This window comes from Rhinopithecus roxellana, chromosome 20 (genome assembly GCF_007565055.1).
Source record: "Rhinopithecus roxellana isolate Shanxi Qingling chromosome 20, ASM756505v1, whole genome shotgun sequence".
NCBI lineage: Eukaryota > Metazoa > Chordata > Mammalia > Primates > Cercopithecidae > Rhinopithecus > Rhinopithecus roxellana.
In genome coordinates this window covers 79,132,946-79,152,070 of record NC_044568.1, presented here as the reverse complement: position 1 = coordinate 79,152,070, position 19,125 = coordinate 79,132,946, and the positions used below count along the sequence as shown (strand labels likewise).

General features: G+C 41.0%; 1 protein-coding gene across 3 annotated transcripts in view; it reads left to right on the top strand.

The window, feature by feature from the left end:
* Nucleotides 1-19,125, top strand: part of TXNDC11 (thioredoxin domain containing 11) — a 65,155-nt gene that overhangs the window by 7,625 nt on the left and 38,405 nt on the right. For 2 of the 3 annotated variants that reach the window (XM_030924427.1, XM_030924428.1), the window contains exons 3-5: nucleotides 2,020-2,117; nucleotides 5,439-5,568; nucleotides 15,142-15,235. In XM_030924427.1, the coding sequence (XP_030780287.1) occupies nucleotides 2,020-2,117; nucleotides 5,439-5,568; nucleotides 15,142-15,235 (322 nt within the window). The remainder of the gene's footprint in view (nucleotides 1-2,019; nucleotides 2,118-5,438; nucleotides 5,569-15,141; nucleotides 15,236-19,125) is intronic. The other variant, XM_030924429.1, reaches the window with a different exon arrangement.

The following is a 19,125-nucleotide window of genomic DNA, read 5'->3' as shown; positions in this document are numbered from 1 at the left end:
CCTGGGGTGCCATAGTGTTTGGTTTCAGCATTGAAAAAGGTAGAGGGACTGAAAATCCTAGTTTTTGCATATCCATTTGATACTTGCTAATTAGGTTTATTTATTTGTTTATATATATATATATTTTTGAGACGGAGTGTCGTTCTGTCACTGGAGTGCAGTGGCGCAATCTCAGCTCACTGCAAGCTCCGCCTCCCGAGTTCACACCATTCTCCTGACTCAGCGTCCTGAGTAGCTGGGACTACAGGTACCCACCACCACACCCAGCTAATTTTTTGTATTTTTAGTAGAGACGGGGTTTCACTGCGTTAGCCAGGAGGTCTCGATCTCCTGACCTTGTGATCCACCCACCTCGGCCTCCCAGAGTGCTGGGATTACAGGCTTAAGCCACCACGCTCGGCCCCTAGTTAGGTATTTCAGGTAAGAAAATTTATGTATGATGTGACTGCCTTGTATCAAGGCTGACCTTTTTAATATTTGGACCAGAACTATATTCAGCAGATAAGGAATGCCACCTTTGGGCTAGGTGAGAAAGATGTATAGGCAAATAAGTCACCTGTTATGGCAGTGGTTTTCAGCCCAGTGGACCCCAGTTGCACTTTAGAAAATAACTATTTTTTGATGTCCCCTTTTCTTCCTGAAAAGGAATTCATAGATGATAAATTTTTCCTATACATGTAATTTCAAAATAATCTAATGCACTGACTGGAACATAAAGTTGGGGGGGGGGAAGTAATTTGTAACTAAATTATATATATTTTAGTATATAAGTGCACAGTCAGAACGGGCCCATATACCTTTATGTAGAACCGCTGTGAGTGGGATAGTTACGAATGTAGACTGATAAAGGCGATATGTTGGTGACTTACCTGCCATAGGGACAGTGCTCTTAGTAGTTGATTATCCTAAGTGGTGAACAATCTTGGTAAAATCCTGAACCACACAAAGCCCTTTCTGCTCTCAGTTTACATCGAAGTTGCTTTCCTGAAAAATCCAGTGAACACAAAAAGCATGCTTTAGATTCACATGTAAAATGGAGTTAGGTTCTGGGCTTGGATAATAACAGTGTTTCCCCAATATCAGTGTTTGGCAGGCATTTTGAACTCCTTTGGAATGCTATGGATGATTCTTCTGTGTGCAAAGCAGGTTTGAGTGTAGCAGGACATCTACCAATGCCCCTGCCCTACATATGCACTGTAGCTTCCCCCAGTCATTGCGGCAAGCAAAAAGCATCCCACAAATTTCTGAGACTCTCCTGCTCAGAACCACTGATCTGAAGTAACGTGAGTAGGCAGCCGGGTTCCAGAAGTTCATTTGAAACTCTCAGTTGGTTTTTCTTAGAAACTGTGGAGCCTTCCAAATTTAGAGAACAAAGTTCATGTTGCCCATGTTGGGCACAAGAGGGGAATCTGTTGTGTTTTATTAATAAGTGTGAATTGGCTACCTTACTGTCAACCTAAGCAGTATGTCCTTCTGAGTGATGGCATTAGTATAATAATAATGATATTCTGGTGCGCCAGGCCCTGTGCTAATTCTCAACCACTTGCAAGCCGATGCTGTTAACCCTGTTTTTCTGCAGCAGGACCGCAGGCGTAAGGGGTGAAGCAGTTTGTTTGCGATCACGTAGTGACAGGTGGTGGGGCTATAGTGCAATCCAGCGACTGCTGCTGCTTTTTTTAAAAAGAGTTCAGCTTCTTCCAAATTGAGAGCTTACTATTCCATCTACTCAGGAGGGAAAAAAGTGGGTTTATTTTTGGAAACACACAAAAATCTTGAACCGTACTGCATGGTAAGATTGGTAAACGTGGTCCAAGTCCTGGCTAGACATCATAGATAAGAGTATGTCTTTCTTTTTTATTTTAGTGATAAATGATGAACTTTGAAAACTCAAAACAGTTTTTTTCATACTTTCTGTTTCAGTGAGAGAGGAATAGTTCCATTTTTAATTTCATCTTTTAAATCTTGGTAACTTTTCAGTTGTTATTCATAGTCATTTGAAACCCTTTTTTGGCTCTGCAGGTGTTGTTTGTGGCAATTAACTGTTGGTGGAACCAGGGGAAATGCAGAAAACAGAAACACTTCTTTTATTTTCCTGTAATATATCTGTATCATCGGAGGTAAGAACTTTTTAAATAGTGTTTCTCATTCCAGTTTGGTTTGCCAGTTTATAAATGAATTTTGCATTTTTTCTATATTAAATACTCACTATAGAAAATTTAGATAATACAGATAAGCAAAAATAAAAGATCTGGATAATCCACCCCCCTTTTTAAAGCTAAACATGGGATCAGGCAGTAATACTATTTCCTAAACTGCTTTTCTTACTTTTTTGAGCATCTTTTCATGTCATTACACATTTTACAGCATTGTTTTTCTTTTCTTTTTTTTTTTTTTTTGAGACGGTGGCCTGGCTCTGTCGCCCAGGCTGGAGTGCAGTGGCCGGATCTCGGCTCACTGCAAGCTCCGCCTCCCGGGCTTACGCCATTCTCCTGCCTCAACCTCCCGAGTAGCTGGGACTACAGGCGCCCGCCACCTCGCCCGGCTAGTTTTTTGTATTTTTTAGTAGAGACGGGGTTTCACCGTGTTAGCCAGGATGGTCTTGATCTCCTGACCTTGTGATCCACCCATCTTGGCCTCCCAAAGTGCTGGGATTACAGGCTTGAGCCACTGCACCCGGCAGCATTGTTTTTCAAAGTACCAATTACTTCAATGTATTTCAGATATTTTAAGAGTGTTTTGTAATGTAAAGATCCGCCAGATGTCTCATCCTTTCACCTGAAGGCGTAGCAGAGTCCAGAGTGTATCTTACCATCTTTTCTGTTGGGAAGAAAATTACTACAGGTACACAGTCCCATGTCCACAATTCTGAGGTCACAAAGAGGGCTGAAAAATGGAGTTTTATTTTATCTTATTTAATTTTTTTTTGAGACAGAGTTTAGTTTTTGTTGCCCAGGCTGGAGTGCAGTGGTGCAATCTCGGCTCACTGCAGGCTCCACTTCCGGGTTCAAGCAGTTTTCCTGCCCCAGCCTCCCGAGTAGCTGGGATTACAGGCGCCTGCCACCATGCCTGGCTTATTTTTGTATTTTTAGTAGAGACAGGGTTTTACCATGTTGGCCAGGCTGGTCTCAACCTGGGCTGTACTAAAGTACAGCCCAGACCCTGCTGTGAATGATAAGTAATGTCTAAAAATCTGACTTGAAGGGTTTTGGAGATAGGAGATAGGACTTTGGAATTTGTTCAGGGTGATTGGCTTGGAGTTTGTTGAAGGTAAAATGGGTAAATGAGCTTTGATTAATAGAGAGCTTTCCTTTTTCCTTCTAAACTTCTTGGGCCTTAATCACTGGGGATTTATAGCAGACATCAGCAAACAATGATGTGTGGGTTCTCTGTTACATTCCATCCCATTTCTGTGTCTGTAACATAAACTGTTGTCTGGCACATAGTATTGACTCCCAGGAACTGTTAGATAGTATTTGGGCAAAAACACTTTCTTACTCCATCTCTACCCCCACGTTTTCCTCTGGATATTAGAAATTTGTATTTTAATATTTGTAGTAACAAGCCAGTGTTTGCTTAGGGACCACTAAGATGATTTTCAGATTTCTTCTCCACTTTTTGGCCAGTAACTTAGAGGTTCTGCCTTTACGTGGAAGGTTCAAGTACAGGCTTTTTCGGATACAGGAATACTTTCTCAGAGTTACTTTTTTTGTTTTAAAGGTAAGTGTAAGGTGGTGTACTTAACTCTGTGTTCTGTAATGGGATGATGAGCTTGCCCTGCTGAAGTCCTTGCATTTCTTTTTGGCTTTGAAAAAGGCCATGGAAGCCTAGTGGGGCGGTATAGTCCTTTTAGGCTGCTCAGAGGTGGATTTAATGTGATGTGACGTTAAAATCAGAAGAGTTCCATGGAATCAAGTACAAATGTCATTTTGGGATATGTGGGTATACAGTATTGTCATATATGTATGTATATTTGTTTGCTTAGCTTTTGCAGAAAGGTTGAAGGGACCTCGAAGGAACTTTAGAAATATGTCCAACCTTCTTATTTTACAGATGAGGAATTTGAGGTGGTATGCACCTTGAAATGCCTGCCTCCACACCCCTGTCTTTGCGTTGTTAGGTTTTACAAGTCACTAGGACCCTTGTAACATCACACCAGGAAAACTCAGCAAAGCCTCTTGGCCTGAGTAGTTGAGGTTTCCAGATTGGTAGCTCCTTTTTCTGGAACAAAATAAGTTAGATGCTTTTTTGATTTCTTCCTTTAAATTAAAAATTATTGGTGGTTGATGGGGTTGGTGGTGGTGGTAATTTTTAGACTGAACTAATTTGTAGTAAGTCTTGATTTGGTCGAATTCTTAACTGTCTCCCAGCTGTACATGTAGAGAATGCTGTTTTCACTTTTTTTTCATGCTAAGATTCCTTTGACATCATTCTGCAGTGCACTTTGAAGAATTGTGTTTATCTCATCACTGTGTGTGTGTTTGTATGTGTCTGTGTGTGTGTCTGTGTATGTGTGTGTCTGTGTGAATTTCTGTAACCATGTATTCTGGTATTATAATCACAGCCTTTATAACATTCTTCACTGGGCTCTATTGTTACTGTTAACAGTAAGCTTAATGTCAATTTCTGTTTAGAGAAAAGAATGATTATGCAGTTGTTGAATTTCACCATAACCCCCCACCCTTGCCACCTACCATCCAATTATATATGGGCAGTGTCTGTATTGCGTGAAATTGAAGAGAGGCACATGAGAATTCTGATTAGCTTAGAAGGATAACTGAATGGTGGTGGTATTACTTAGTGGCACTGAATCAAATTGTGTGTGTTCCCAGGCACAACTGGAGGGGAAAGGAAGAAAGATCATTTATACTGGTCACTGACTTCAGACCTTCACATAATTTGTTGTTGTTGTAATAAAGCTTCAAATAAGTTTAAGGTTAATTCAGTGATCCTTTGTCCGCCTATTTCTTTTTAGTAGGGCAAGGGCCAACTGTTCAACCTGTCCGTTACCTTACAGTGACTAGTAGAAGGAAAGTCTGCCCGCCTACATTGAATTGTATAGTTAAATCCTGGAATCCCTTAGCATGAGGTCAATTTCCAGGGTTGTCTTTCTGTTTTGTTTTTAAAAGAAATATTGTGGGAATTAATTTTTTTTTTCAGAGACAAGAATAAATGTTTTTTGTTTGGCAATTCAGTTTGCAGTTGAATTCAAGATCATAGAAGGATAGGGGCTGCTTCCGCCTCTCCTCACCTAAAATGCTTATTCTTAATTCTCTGGTTACCTCCTGAGCAAAGCAGGCTACTGATCTGTGACTTGGTTGGATCCCAAAGCAAGACACTTTCATTTTGTGGTGGTGATGATTTTAGTTCTACATTACAGGCTTAATGCATGGTGTATTATTTTTATTATTTTTATTTTTATTTTTATTTTTTGGTACTAGTTTTGGACCAATCGAATACAAAGGCCCCATGAGTGCTGTTTACATTGAGAAGTTTGTCCGCCGGGTGATGAAACCACTTCTCTACATCCCATCTCAATCAGAATTACTAGATTTTCTCTCAAACTACGAGGTACTTGTCTTTCATATCTCCTCCTCCATACTCAAGGCCTTTCACTGGGTTGTACTGGATTGTTTGTATTAAAGGGGTTTAAAAAAAAACCTCCTGAATTGCCGCAAGTCAAAGGTCATGTGATGCATCAGCCCCAGTTAAATGCTTTCTGAGATACTGACTGTAAGGATGGTTTGTCCAAGAGAGTTTTAAGAGAATAGAGTACTAGCAAAATCAATCTTTTTTTGCTAGGGAATTTTCAACAGATTTTCATCTTGCCTCACAGTTAACTTAGAGTAGATGAGAATTAACTTACAATTTATGTGCAGCTGCAAATTTCTAAGAATATTATTTGACACTTCTCATAGCATTGTACTATGAGATACCTGGTTTTTCTTGTTAGTTGTAGTTTGGTTTTTTTGAAAACTGGAAATATGTTTCCTTCCATGTTATGAAGTATGTAACTATTTCAAGGTCTTATTTACAGAAAGTTTTCTAACTTTACTAATGTAGCTTCTTTCCTGCTTCCCCATTGCCAACTTCAACCCCTGGTAAATTATTTTTATAGTATTTTTTGTTTGTTTGTTTTTTGAGACAGAGTCTTGCTCTGACACCCAGGCTGGAGTGTGATCTCAGCTGACTGCAACCTCCACCTCCCGGGTTCAAGTGCTTCTTGTGCCTCAGCCACCCAAGTAGTTGGGATTACAGGCATGTGCCACCACGCCCAGCTAATTTTTGTATTTTTACTAAAGAGGGTTTCACCATGTTGGCCAGGCTGGTCTTGAACTCTGGGCCTCAAGTGATCCTCCCATGTTGGCCTCCCAAAGTGTTGGGATTACAGATATGAGACACCATGCCCAGCCCTGTAGGATCTTTAATGCATGTTAAGAATGGCTTATTATTGTGAGGCCAGTATTGGGATTATTAAAATATGTAACCTCAAAAATTGTAAAAGTAGTTCTGCAAAAAATTCACTGGAGCAAGTGTAAAATCATACTTGAGTACAAGTAAAATGATACTTAGGTACGACAAAATCAAGACCATAAATATCTGACAGAGATAAAAAAAACATCTAAATCCAGACCTTCCTGACAGTTTAGAATTGTGGCTAGTTGAATTTTACTGTTCGCACTATTTATATTCTGTCTAGATTGGATACAAATTTTTTCACCAGAACATCAGTATAGCTGTTTTCAGTTGTGTTAGAAACTCTACATATGTGTTAACTGTTAGCAGAGATTCCCCAAGCAGCAGTATGAATATCTAGTTATTCTGCTTATAGTTCTTAGGTATGCATCAGAGTAAATATTCCTTAATTACACAGATAGCAGATGGATGTCTGTGCACCTCAGAGGCCTGCCTCTCATTTTCCCTGGGCAGGCTGGTGGGTGAGGGCTATATTAAGAGACAGGGTACTGAGGCCTGATCCCTTTGGCACACTCACTAGGTCTGTGACTTGGGGCGGGTTACTCACTTCCTGGGCATCAGGGGCCTGGGACGGGGTGTCCTTGAGATTCCTTCTAACAGTAAAGTTGTGATAAGTGGATTTTGACATGGATCTGCAGTGGGTTACAGCCAGAGCGACTCGAGATGGCACAGCAAAATGGTGAAGAATCAGGAGTCAGACAGACCTGCTTTTAGCAGTACTGGGTTTTATCTATCTATCTATCTATCTATCTATCTATCTATCTATCTATCTATCTATCTATTTATTTATTTATTTATTTATTTTGTGATGGTCTCACTCTGTTACCCAGGCTGGAGTACAGTGGCGTGATCTTGGCTCACTGCAACTTCCATCTCTTGGGTTCAAGTGATTCTTCTGCCTAAGTCTCCTAAGTAGCTGGGATTACAGGCATGCACCATCACACCCAGCTAATTTTTTGTGTTTTTAGTAGAGATGGGGTTTCACATTGTTGGCCAGGCTGGATTATTTTATTTTTTTGAGATAGGGTTTCACTCTGTCACCTAGGCTGGAGTGCGGTGGTGCAATCTTGGCTCAAGCGATCCTTCTGCCTCAGCCTCCCAAAGTGCTGGGATTACAGGCGTGAGCCACCATGCCCAGCCCAGCAGTACTTTAAAAGACTGTGCTCCAAGTATTGATGTGGAGTTCATGTTAGACTCACTAATCTGATGATATTACTGCTGATGACATTTAAAACATTACATTAAAGTTTTTTGGCAGCCCACTGAATTAGAGTGATGTACAACAGTGATTAAGCTGGACTGCCTTTAAAATGGGAACCACAAGAGTGCTACCAAGATGGAGTCCCTCGATCACTTCTGTCAGCCTTTAAAATGACTTCCTCCCAAAAGCTGTGGCTTTTATCGGGTTTGTGTCATCTTTTGCTGGGCTTCTCACTGAGATGAGATTGTCTCATTAGCAAGACATAGATAGTACTTGATTAATTGTGAAATAACTCACTAGTCAAGCCCAGCATGACTCTTGTGAAACCATTTGTCTTGCAAAATATACCAAATAGCACAGCCTAGAAAATGTGTCAGTTTCACACACATTGCCTATAACATAGACACAGAATTCTCGATCTGGAAATGAAACCACTGTCATGGTTTTGACGGTTGAATGATTAGGAAAGTTAAGGAATTTTTGGAGTCCCTGGAGTAGAGCACAATAAGCTTTTGAATATTCTGCTAAGTTTGAGTTTCTCAACCTTGGCACAGTTGACATTGGAGGTCAGATAATTCTGTGGTTCGGGGGACTGTCCTGTGCTTTGCAGGATATTTAGCAGTATCCCTGGCCTCCACCCACTGCATGTTGGTAGCACCCTTTTCTCCCCTCAGTTGTGACAACCAAAAATATCTGCAGACGTTGCCAAATACCCCTTAGGGGGCAAAATTCCCCCAGTTAAGAACTACTGCTCTGAATAATTGAGTTTTCCCAATTAAGGCCTTAAGAGGAAGAAAACACATCTTTTTTCATGTGGCTCTCAGAAGGCCTTAATTTAATAATTAAAAGTTTATCTGCTTATAATGGTGGCAGTAGAGAGAAGATGAAAACTAAACAGTGCCTTGACTAGAGAATGCTGGAAAGTTATCGGGGGGGAATTATAGCTAGGGGTGAGTTAGATTGTCATCACTAGAGCTATCTCTGATACTCAGCTTTTTACTCAAATTCCTTATTTTTTCCAAAAAACAAACAAAAAACCCTATACAGTTTAAATATGTGAAGGAGCTTGCTAATTTAAAGACATCTTACTAAGAAAGATACTTGTTTTGGTCAAGAGCCTTATCTCAGTTTATATTTTTTATCAATATGGATTTCAGTATCAAGTGTGTTTAAATTTAAGTATATCAAAATTGGGTCAAAATAGTTAATGTTTTCATGGCACTTCTAAGGTTTGACATAATGAAGGATTGTGTTTTTTTGCTTGACTTAATGTCTGTTAGATGTGTTTGTAACATCTTATAGGAGTGTGTGTGATAATTTCCTGCTTGTTTAAAAAAAAGTTTCTTGTGTAGGATCTGGATTTTAAGGAAGGAAAAAAAATATTGGTTAGTTATAAATTTGTCTCTAATCCAGACATTTGTGAGCATTTTGGAGCATTATAAAATAATATAATTAGCATTCATTATTTGGGAAGCAACGATGTCCTGAAATAAATAATATTATCTACTGACATAAACTTTTTTTTGAGACAGAGTCTCGCTCTGTCTCCCAGTGTGATGGCACAATCTCATCTCACTGCAACCTCCACTTCCTGGGTTCAAGCAATTCTGGTGCCTCAGCCTCCTGAGTAGCTGGAATTACAGGCATGTGCCACCGTGCCCAGCTATTTTTGTATTTTTGGTAGAGACGGGGTTTCACCATTTGACCAGGCTGGTCTTGAACTCCTAGCCTCAAGCGATCCACCCACCTCAGCCTCCCAAAATGCTAGGATTACAGGTGTAAGCCACTGTGCCCGGCTGACGTAAACTTTTGTTATATGTATATGGAACTCTGTTCATATATGCTTATTCTATTGTTAGAAAAAGAAATGTTCTAATTGTATCTTGTTTTTTTTTTTTTTTTTAGAAATCCTATAGTTGAATTGTTTCAAAGGCCTATTCAGATGATTTGATACTGAATTACTTAGAGTGGAATTTTTTTTTTTTTTGAGATGGAGTCTCTCTCTGTTGTCCAGGCTGGAGTGTAGTGGCGTGATCTCGGCTCACTGGAACCTCCACCTCGCAGGTTCAAGCGATTCTCCTGTCTCAGCCTCCTGAGTAGCTGGGACTACAGGCATGTGCCACCATGCCTGGCTAATTTTTTGTATTTTTAGTAGAGACGGAGTTTCATTGTGTTAGCTAGGATGGTCTTGATCTCCTGACCTCGTGATCCGCCTGCCTCGGCCTCCCAAAATGCTGAGATTACAGGCGTGAGTCACCGCACCTGGCCGAAGAGTGGAAGTTTTTAACCAGTGGAAAATATTTTATTTGGCTTAGATATCTCAAACCTACCAATATCAGATTGCTAATCATCTATCACGGTTTTATGTTTGTAAAATACGACTCTGAAGAGGCCTGGCGAGGTGCCTCAGGCCTGTAATCCCAGCACTTTGGGAGGCCAAGGTGGGAGGATTGCTTCAAAACAGGAATTCAAGACCAGCCTGGGCAACAAAATAAGACCCTGTCTCTCTAACAAAATGTTAAACATTAGCCAGACATGGTGGCACATGCCTGTAGTTCCAGCTACTTGGGAGGCTGAGGCTGGAGAATTGCTTGAGCCCAGGAGTTTGGGGTTACAGTGAGCTATGATGGCACCACTGCACTCCAGCCTGGGTGACAGAGTGAGACCCCATCTCAAAACAAAACAAAGACAAGACTCTGAGCCCAGAAACAATTTCTAGGACAACAGTTTTGCCTTTAATTTACTTAAACATCGCAGAAAAACATGAAAGGGTGAATACTAAAAATTCTTAACTTTGTAAACCCTGAAATACTTGAGTTGTTATTAGCAAAGAAGTAATGCATAAACTATGCATTGTCAAGTGCTCTTTAGTTTTCAAGTGCTTATTTCTAATGTTCCAAACAGCCGTGTGAGGTAGATGGAAATTGTAGATCCTTCGAACAGATTAAGAAGCGAAGGTACAGGGAGGCTGTGATTTACCTACGTGGAGACTGGATGATAGCCCAGCCTTGTGGCTCCCCAAATTCTTGTCTATCATGTTCCTTCCTCAAAGAAATATTTAAGGTTCCTGAGTTGAAACTTCAGTATCTACCTAGGGCTTAAAACTTCAAACGTTTAACTATTTACTGTCATTTTTGAACCTTTTTTCTTTCATGATAGAACATTTTAAAGATGTTGGCTCCGGCCGGGCTGGGTGGCTCAAGCCTGTAATCCCAGCACTTTGGGAGGCCGAGACGGGCGGATCACGAGGTCAGGAGATCGAGACCATCCTGGCTAACACGGTGAAACCCCGTCTCTACTAAAAAATACAAAAAACTAGCCGGGCTAGGTGGCGGGCGCCTGTAGTCCCAGCTACTCGGGAGGTTGAGGCAGGAGAATGGCGTAAACCTGGGGGGCGGAGCTTGCAGTGAGCTGAGATCTGGCCACTGCACTCTAGCCTGGGCGACAGAGCGAGACTCCGTCTCAAAAAAAAAAAAAAAAAAAAAAAAAAGATGTTGGCTCCTTAATTTGGCTGTAGCTTTTTTTTTAAATGAATACTTAAAAGAATAAATATGGAAAAAGGATGATGCTGTGGCTCTTAAGCAGCAGAGTTTTGCCATTTCCTGTTATTAATTGGGTCATTCACATTTATTCTGCAGAACTGGGATTATTCTGTGCATGATAGTCACAATATTGAGGCAGGATAGGGTCTAGAATTTTCTATCCAGGTCAGCACTACAATGATACTTACCTCATAAATGATGAATGTAGCTAAAAACTGAAATGAACTTGCCAGGAGATCCCATAAAGGGAGATTAAGAGCTCTATGTCATTTCCTTGCAAACCATGTTAAGAAATTCTCCCGGGCTCCATGGCTCACGCCTGTAATCCCAGCACTTTGGGAGGCCGAGGCAGGCAGATCATGAGGTCAGAGTTCACGACCAGCCTGGCCAACATGGTGAAACCCCATCTCTACTAAAAATACAAAAAATTAGCCGGGCATGGTGGCGGGCGCCTGTAATCCCAGCTACTTGGGAGGCTGAGGCAGGAGAATTTCTTTAACCTGGGAGGCAGAGATTGCAGTGAGCCAAGATCATGCCACTGCACTCCAGCCTTGGCAACAGAGAAAGACTCTGTCTCAAAAAAAGAAAAAAGAAACTCTACTTACTTCAATTACTCCAGTTGTGGAATCCCTCTTCCTCGAATGTTCTTCCTGCCAATTTAAATACAGGGAGGAAAATGAAGTCAATTACTGTGAACAACATACTCTAACAGAACCAGTGTCATTTTTATTTTTACTTTGTAGAGATGAGATCTTGCCATGTCGCCCAGGATGGTTTTGAACTCCTGAGGTCAGGTGATTCCCCCATCTCAGCCCCCAAAAGTCCTGGGATTACAGACATAAACCACCACACCTGGCCAGTGTCATTTTTATTTCAGTGGACATTAAGTTGATTGGAAAAGGAATAGGACTGAGCAATGGTAATTTAATTTTCAGTGACTAATTTTCTGGCTCCTCTAATTTCAGTATTGTTTGGACGTCATTGTGTTAGGTATTGGTAGCTTCTACATCAATAGTGCTTGCTTTCTTATTTATTTGGTTTTTTGAGACAGAGTCTCGCTCTGTTCCACAGTCTGGAGTGCAGTGGTGTGATCTCTGCTCACTGCAACCTCCACCTCCCAGGTTCAAGCAATTCTTCTGCCTCAGCCTCCCAAGTAGCTGCGACTACAGGCACCCATCATCATGCTCGGCTAATTTTTGTATTTTTAGTAGAGCGGGGTTTCACCAGGCTGGTCAGGGTGGCCTCAAACTCCTGGCCTCAAGTAATCTGAAGGGATTACAGGCATGAGCCAGCGCTGCTGGCCTTTTTTATTTTTTAAAGCACTTGACAGATTCGTTTGACTTGTACCGTATAATTTACTCAACAAATGCTAACAGTATTATTTCAAACTCTTATCTTCTATCTGCAGGCAAATATTTTGAAAATCTTTTTGTGAATTTCTGTATCCATTTAAGAACACTTATTTAGCATACATTCATTCATTTATTCCTAACAGCTTGGTAACAAAATTGTTTTAAATTTAAATGGGATGGGGAAAGACTCGGGAATCTTTTAGGGGGAAGAAGAGAGTTAAGTAAAATTGCCAGATGACAGAAAACTTGAGCATTTTGACAGAATTGTAGAATGCTGGTACCCGACGTTGTCATATTGTTTGTAAAATTCTACTGTGAATGTTGCGCACTGTTTCTGTTAGTTCATAGTTTTGTGTTTGGTTGTTTGAGACAGAGTCTTTCTTTGTTGCCCAGGCTGGAATGCAGTGGCACGATCTTGGCTCACTGCAACCTCCATCTCCCTGATTCAAGCAATTTTCGTGCCTCAGCCTCTCGAGTAGCTGGGATTACAGGCATGCACCACCACGCCTGGCTAATTTTTGTATTTTCAATAGAGATGGGGTTCCACCATGTCGGCCAGGCTGGTCTTGAACTGACCTCAAGTGATCCTCCCGCCTCAGCCTCCCAAAGTGCTGGGATTACAGGTGTGAGCCTGGGCAACAGAGTGAGACTCTGTTTCTTTTTTTTTTTTTTTGAGATGGAGTCTTGCTGTCCCCCACCGGCCGGAGTGCAGGGGCATGATCTCAGCTCACTGCAACCTCTGCCCCCAGGGTTCAAGGGATTCTCTTGCCTCAGCTTCCCGAGTATTTGGGACTACAGGCATGTACCACCACACCTGGCTAATTTTTGTATTTTTTAATAGAGACGGGGTTTCACCCTGTTGACCAGGCTGGTCTCGAACTCCTGACCTCAAATGATCCTCCCGCCTAGGTCTCCCAAAGTGCTGGGATTACAAGTGTGAGCCACTGCACCCAGCCTAGATGTTACGTTTCTGTCAGAATGAAAACCAGTTGATTCATTTACAGTTGAATCTTAGAACAAGCAAGTGGTTTAGATTGGAAAGATAGTATATTCCACTACAGATCAGAAGTTTCCTTTTTTTTTTTTTTTTTGAGACAGAGTTTCACTCTTGCTGCCCAGGCTGGAGTGCAATGGTGAGATCTTGGCTCACCGCCGCAACCTCCACATCCCAGGTTCAAGAGATTTTCCTGCCTCAGCCTCCCTAGTAGCTGGGATTATAGGCATGTGCCACCACGCCCAGCTAATTTTGTATTTTTAATAGAGACAGGGTTTCTCCATGTTGGTCAGGCTGGTCTCGAACTCCCGACCTCAGGTGATCCCCTGCCTCGGCCTCCCAGAGTGCTGGGATTATAGGCATGAGCCACCGCTCCCAGCCAGAAGTTTCGTCTTTTATATAATATACTGATTTTACATTTTACCAACAGATTAAATTTCTACCCTAAGTTTTGGATACAATTTTGTTTCAGTGATCAAGTTCACTTCCGCAATGACTTGCTAATATAGTGTGGTGCCAAGTGCTTTTGGGCTTAAAAGGATTCTTTTCATTTGCCTAGTGCTTTACGGTTCAACAGGCTTGCTCTTTGCCTAACCCTGTGAAGAATTGTTCCTATTTCCACATCAGGCAACTGAGAGTTCATATTGAAGGGTTCTCCCAAGGCTGTTCTTTCAGCCACTAGATCTCAGTCTTGAGCTTAGGTCTTCTGACTCCAAGTCCAGCACTCTTTCCTCAGGGATCTCACAGTTTGACTTTTAAGGCAGATACGATTATTACAGAACAAAACCTGACTGAATGAGTGCCATAGGGCCTTCAAAGAAGGAAGAAGTGATTGTAAACAGGAAGGCAGAACTTATCTGATAGGGGACAGTTAATTGGTTTGGCAGAATGAGGGGGAGTTCTGCGTCCAGCTTAGAGAAGTGGAATGAGCAGGTGGAAATGAGTATGTAGGGTGGAGGAGCCCAGAGGGCTGGAGGCGGGTCCTCTGCAGACCTGAGGGAAAGGAGAGTTGCCACTGTGGAATGCTGGGTTTTGAAGGGGGGTTCTATGGTTTGTTTCCCATTGAAAGGGCTTGATTACAGGTGAAGATTAACCCTGATTTCCGGCAAAGTGTGAAGGTATGTTTGAAGTCAATGAGAGAAAGCAATTCAAGAAGAAACTTAAGAAAGGTTAAAAGAAAATTATTGCCACTGCTTGTCTGGAGTTGTTAAAAGCGATTGAGGACATAACTTACTGATGAAGTTTTGAGTCTGGGAGAATTGTACTGTCAACAGGGTGTGGAAAGACCTACTCGTGGGGACAGAAGGAAGTTTCAGCTTTGAATGCCCCTGAATGACCACTGTGCAATCTGTCAAAGCTGCTGCAACTCCATCCCTTACCCTGTTTGTTGTTTAAATGGAGGGGATGTTCAACCCCAACCTGAAATTTTTCTCATGTTCTTAGGCTTTTTGAAAAAAGGAAATGCAACAAGATGCATTAATTGTCAAATTATAATACGTCTTTCTTGCTTTAAAATATCCTCCATTACACTGTGGCTGACAGTGCCTCACTTACCTAATTCTGCTCTTTTTCCTGCAGCCTGGAGTACTTGGGTACTTTGAGTTCAGTGGCTCACCCCAGCCTCCTGGTTATTTGACCTTCTTCACCTCAGCATTACATTCATTAAAGAAAGGTAAAAAATGATTCATATTAAGACATTGGTACTTCAGTAGAATTGATATTTACATCTTTTTCATGTATTATTATTATTATATATTGTACTTTGCTTGATTCCTTTTCTTAATGTATATTTTTAAATTTATTTTTAGATGGAGTCTTACTCTGTTGCCCAGGCTGGAGTGCAGTGGCATGATCTTGGCTCACTGGAATCTGTGTCCCAGGTTCAAGTGATTCTCCTGCCTCAGACTCCTGAGTAGCTGGAACTACAGGCACCTGCCACCATACCTGGCTAATTTTTGTATTTTCAGTAGATATGGGGTTTTACCATATTGGCCAGGCTGGTCTCGAACTCCTGACCTCAGGTGATCCACCTGCCTCGGTTCCCAAAGTGCTGGGATTACAGGCATGAGCCACTGCACTTGGTCGTCACTGTATTTTTAATAATTACATTGTTTAATGTTCCTTCGTTAGCAAACAGGAAATACTGTTCTGTTTCACATATAGTCTCTCAAATGTTTAGCTTTCTAAAAATATAGCTTGAGGCTGGGCACAGTGGCTCATGTCTGTAGTCCCAGCACTTTGGAAGGCTGAGGCAGGTGGATTGCTTGAGTCCAGGAGTTTGAGACCAGCCTGGCCAACATGACAAAACCCCGTCTCTACAAAGAATACGAAAATTAGGCAGGTGTGGTGGTGCACACCTGTAATCCCAGTTACTCAGGAGGCTGATTTAGGAGAATCACTTCAACCCAGGAGGCAGAGGTTGCAGTGAGCCGAGATCATGCCACTGCATTGCAACCTGGGGAACAGAGTAAGATCCTGTCTCAAAAAAAAAAAATACATATATATATATTTATTTATTTATTTTTATTTATATTTCTATGTGCTGGGTGCAGTGGCTCACACCTGTAATCCCAGCACTTTGGAAGGCCAAGGCGGGCGGATCACCTGAGGTCAGGGGTTCGAGAACAGCCTGGCCAACATGACAAAACCCTGTCTCTACTAAAAATACAAAAATTAGCCAGGCGTAGTGGCACACGCCTGTAGTCCCAGCTACTTAGGAGGCTGAGGCAGGAGAATCCCTTGAACCCAGGAGGTGGAGGTTGCAGTGAGCTGAGATCACACCATTGCACTCCAGCCTGAGTGACAGAGCAAGACTCTGTCTCAAAAAAAAAAAAAAACTAAAAAAAAAAAAAAAAAACCTAAAAAAAAATATACATATATATATATAGAGAGAGAGAGAGAACTTCATGTTGTATCTGTAATTATATATTTTGTACTTTAAAATTTGTTGTATCATAATCTTTTTCTGTGTTTATAGTTAAAGGTTTTTGTCAGCATTTTTAGTGGTTATTTTGTCTGTCAGTTAGGTTGTAATTTAGCAATGCATTTCTTTTGAGAAATATTTTTCCAGATATAAAACTCATGTCACTTTACAGCATGGGATACTGCCAACTTCTCATATCTGTATTTTTCTTTGGACTTAGTTGAATTGTATATTGTTTGGTGTCCTGGTTTGTAAGTGAAAAGTCATATTCTCGCAATTGTTTTATGTTGTTCTGTGCTCTCTCTCAGTCCTAACTCTACAGCCTGTCAGTTCTGTGTCAGATCCATTCTTATCTGCTCGCTTGTTGCCATCCCCTTTGTTACCACTCTAGTCTGCACCCCTTCACCCACACCTAGACCAGACCAGTGGACACGTAACTGGTATCCACTCACTCCTCCTTCCTTGGACTGTGGCCTTTGCACATGCTAGTCCTTCTTCCTGGAATGTGCCTCCACCCCTAGGGCCCAGTTCTCCACCTGTCAGGGCCCAGCTCGAATATCACTTCCACAATTAAATAACTGAAACCTCTACCCCAGTCTAACTTGGGTACCCTGTTGTTTCTTTTGTAGCACTTAACACAGATTGCATTTATGTGTGTGGTTACAAGATGATTTATTTAATGTCTTTTTCCCTAGACTGTAAGATTTCTGAGGGTAGGGACCATGTTCCTCATGTTAGAGTTCTTTCTGTATAGCCTGGCATAAAGCACAGGGGCTCAGTCAGGCTTTGCCAAGCAAGTGATCACATTAATGGCCCTATCATCAACCAAAATATATATAATTTCATCAACCAAAATATATTAATGGCCCAGGAGATCAACCAAAAATATATAATTATTCTTTTATTTTTATTTTTGGAATATTAAAACAGTATATATGAAACAATTATATGACTGGCCATTTAAATATATACCTTGAAGGTTTTATTTAAAAGCACAGAGAATCTACTGTATTCACATTGTTTGTCTGGGAGACATACGGGGAGAAAATCAAGCTGTCATATAAGTATGTCTGTCTAATTGAAAGACGTTGAGCTGCACAGTTTCAAGTGACTAAGAAGACTTAGCAAATAAAAGTTTGAACTTTGAAAACAAAATACTGCCAACTTAAATAAGCTTAAGAAGCATCCATTCAAAGCTCTTCATGGAAAATTAAATAAAGCCCTTCACAGAAGAAGACAGACCTTAATGAAGATTATATAAAAGGGTAACCTAGAGTCAGTCACTAAAGTGATGGTAGCATTCAAGTTTGTGAGCTGAAGAGGCCATTTCAAGGTCATAGAAGCATGTTTTGTTATTTGATTGGCTTATATTATGTGCAGCTATGCCATATTAGAAATACATTACTCATTTTAAATTATTTTTTCATTCAGAGGTTCCTAAAATGGTACTCCTTTTAGGAATACCCTTCTAATACGAGACAGTAGCTTTTTTCTCCTTTCTTTAAGCAAAAGGGTAAATAGTGATAAATAAAATAAGGTTGAAAGAGATAAATGGTTACAAATTACTCAAAGGTACAAAATGAACCTCCTTGGTCAAATCACTAATTTTGGCAAATTTATACCTGGCCGGGCACGGTGGCTCACGCCTGTAATCCCAGCACTTTGGGAGGCCAAGATGGGCGGATCACCTGAGGTCGGGAGTTCGAGACCAGCCTAACCAACATGGAGAAACCCTGTCTCTACTAAAAATACAAAATTAACCAGGCGTGTTGGTACATGCCTGTAATCCCAGCTATTTGGGAGGATGAGGCAGAAGAATCGCTTGAACCCAGGAGTCAGAGGTTGCGGTGAGCCAAAATCATGCCATTGCACTCCAACCTGGGCAACAAGAGCAAGAGACTCCATCTCAAAAAAAAAATTTTTTTTTGACAAATTTATATGCAAGTTGTTTTCATAATAAATGTGGTCTGATTTACCTTATCTACATCTCTTCCCTATCTTGTGATTCTAGTTGGATCTTGTAAAATTCTGTTGCATATGCAAGTTTGCAGGAGCCGAGATTAATTCTGATTAATCCTTTTCACCCCATTTTTTTGTGGCTAAATTCACACATTTGGAAATGTAAATATGTGCACTATGAAGGATTCCTTAAAGTAAATCTTGCCTTGGGCATCTGGGGTTTTTCTCCCTTTCTTCTACCCTGAAGTCAAATGGTATTTTCCTTATTATTAACAGCAGATGTGCAGTAGGAGGTAGGAGAAACACACATGCACACTTAAAAAAAAAAAGATACAGTTTCGAATTAAATTCTAGGTCAATGTCATGTTTAGATTGTATATACAGATCGAGGCTGGAGAAACATTTGATACATCTAACATTTAGTTATAGAGAGCTGAACTGAAGAAGTGTTTAGACTGTTGTAGTAGAAAGCGGATATCTTGGTTCAGCAGGCCACAAGCATTTATACAATTCACATGCCTTTGCCCTGCCTTAATGATTTTTTTTTTAATTGTCTTAGAAATAGCCAGACCACTTGGAAGTTCTACATTTGTTTTCTGAAGGTAGCTGGTCATCAGTGCGTAAATAATTTGCGAGTGTACCACGTCTGAAGCATCACAGGGCTGTAGGGTGTGCTGTGA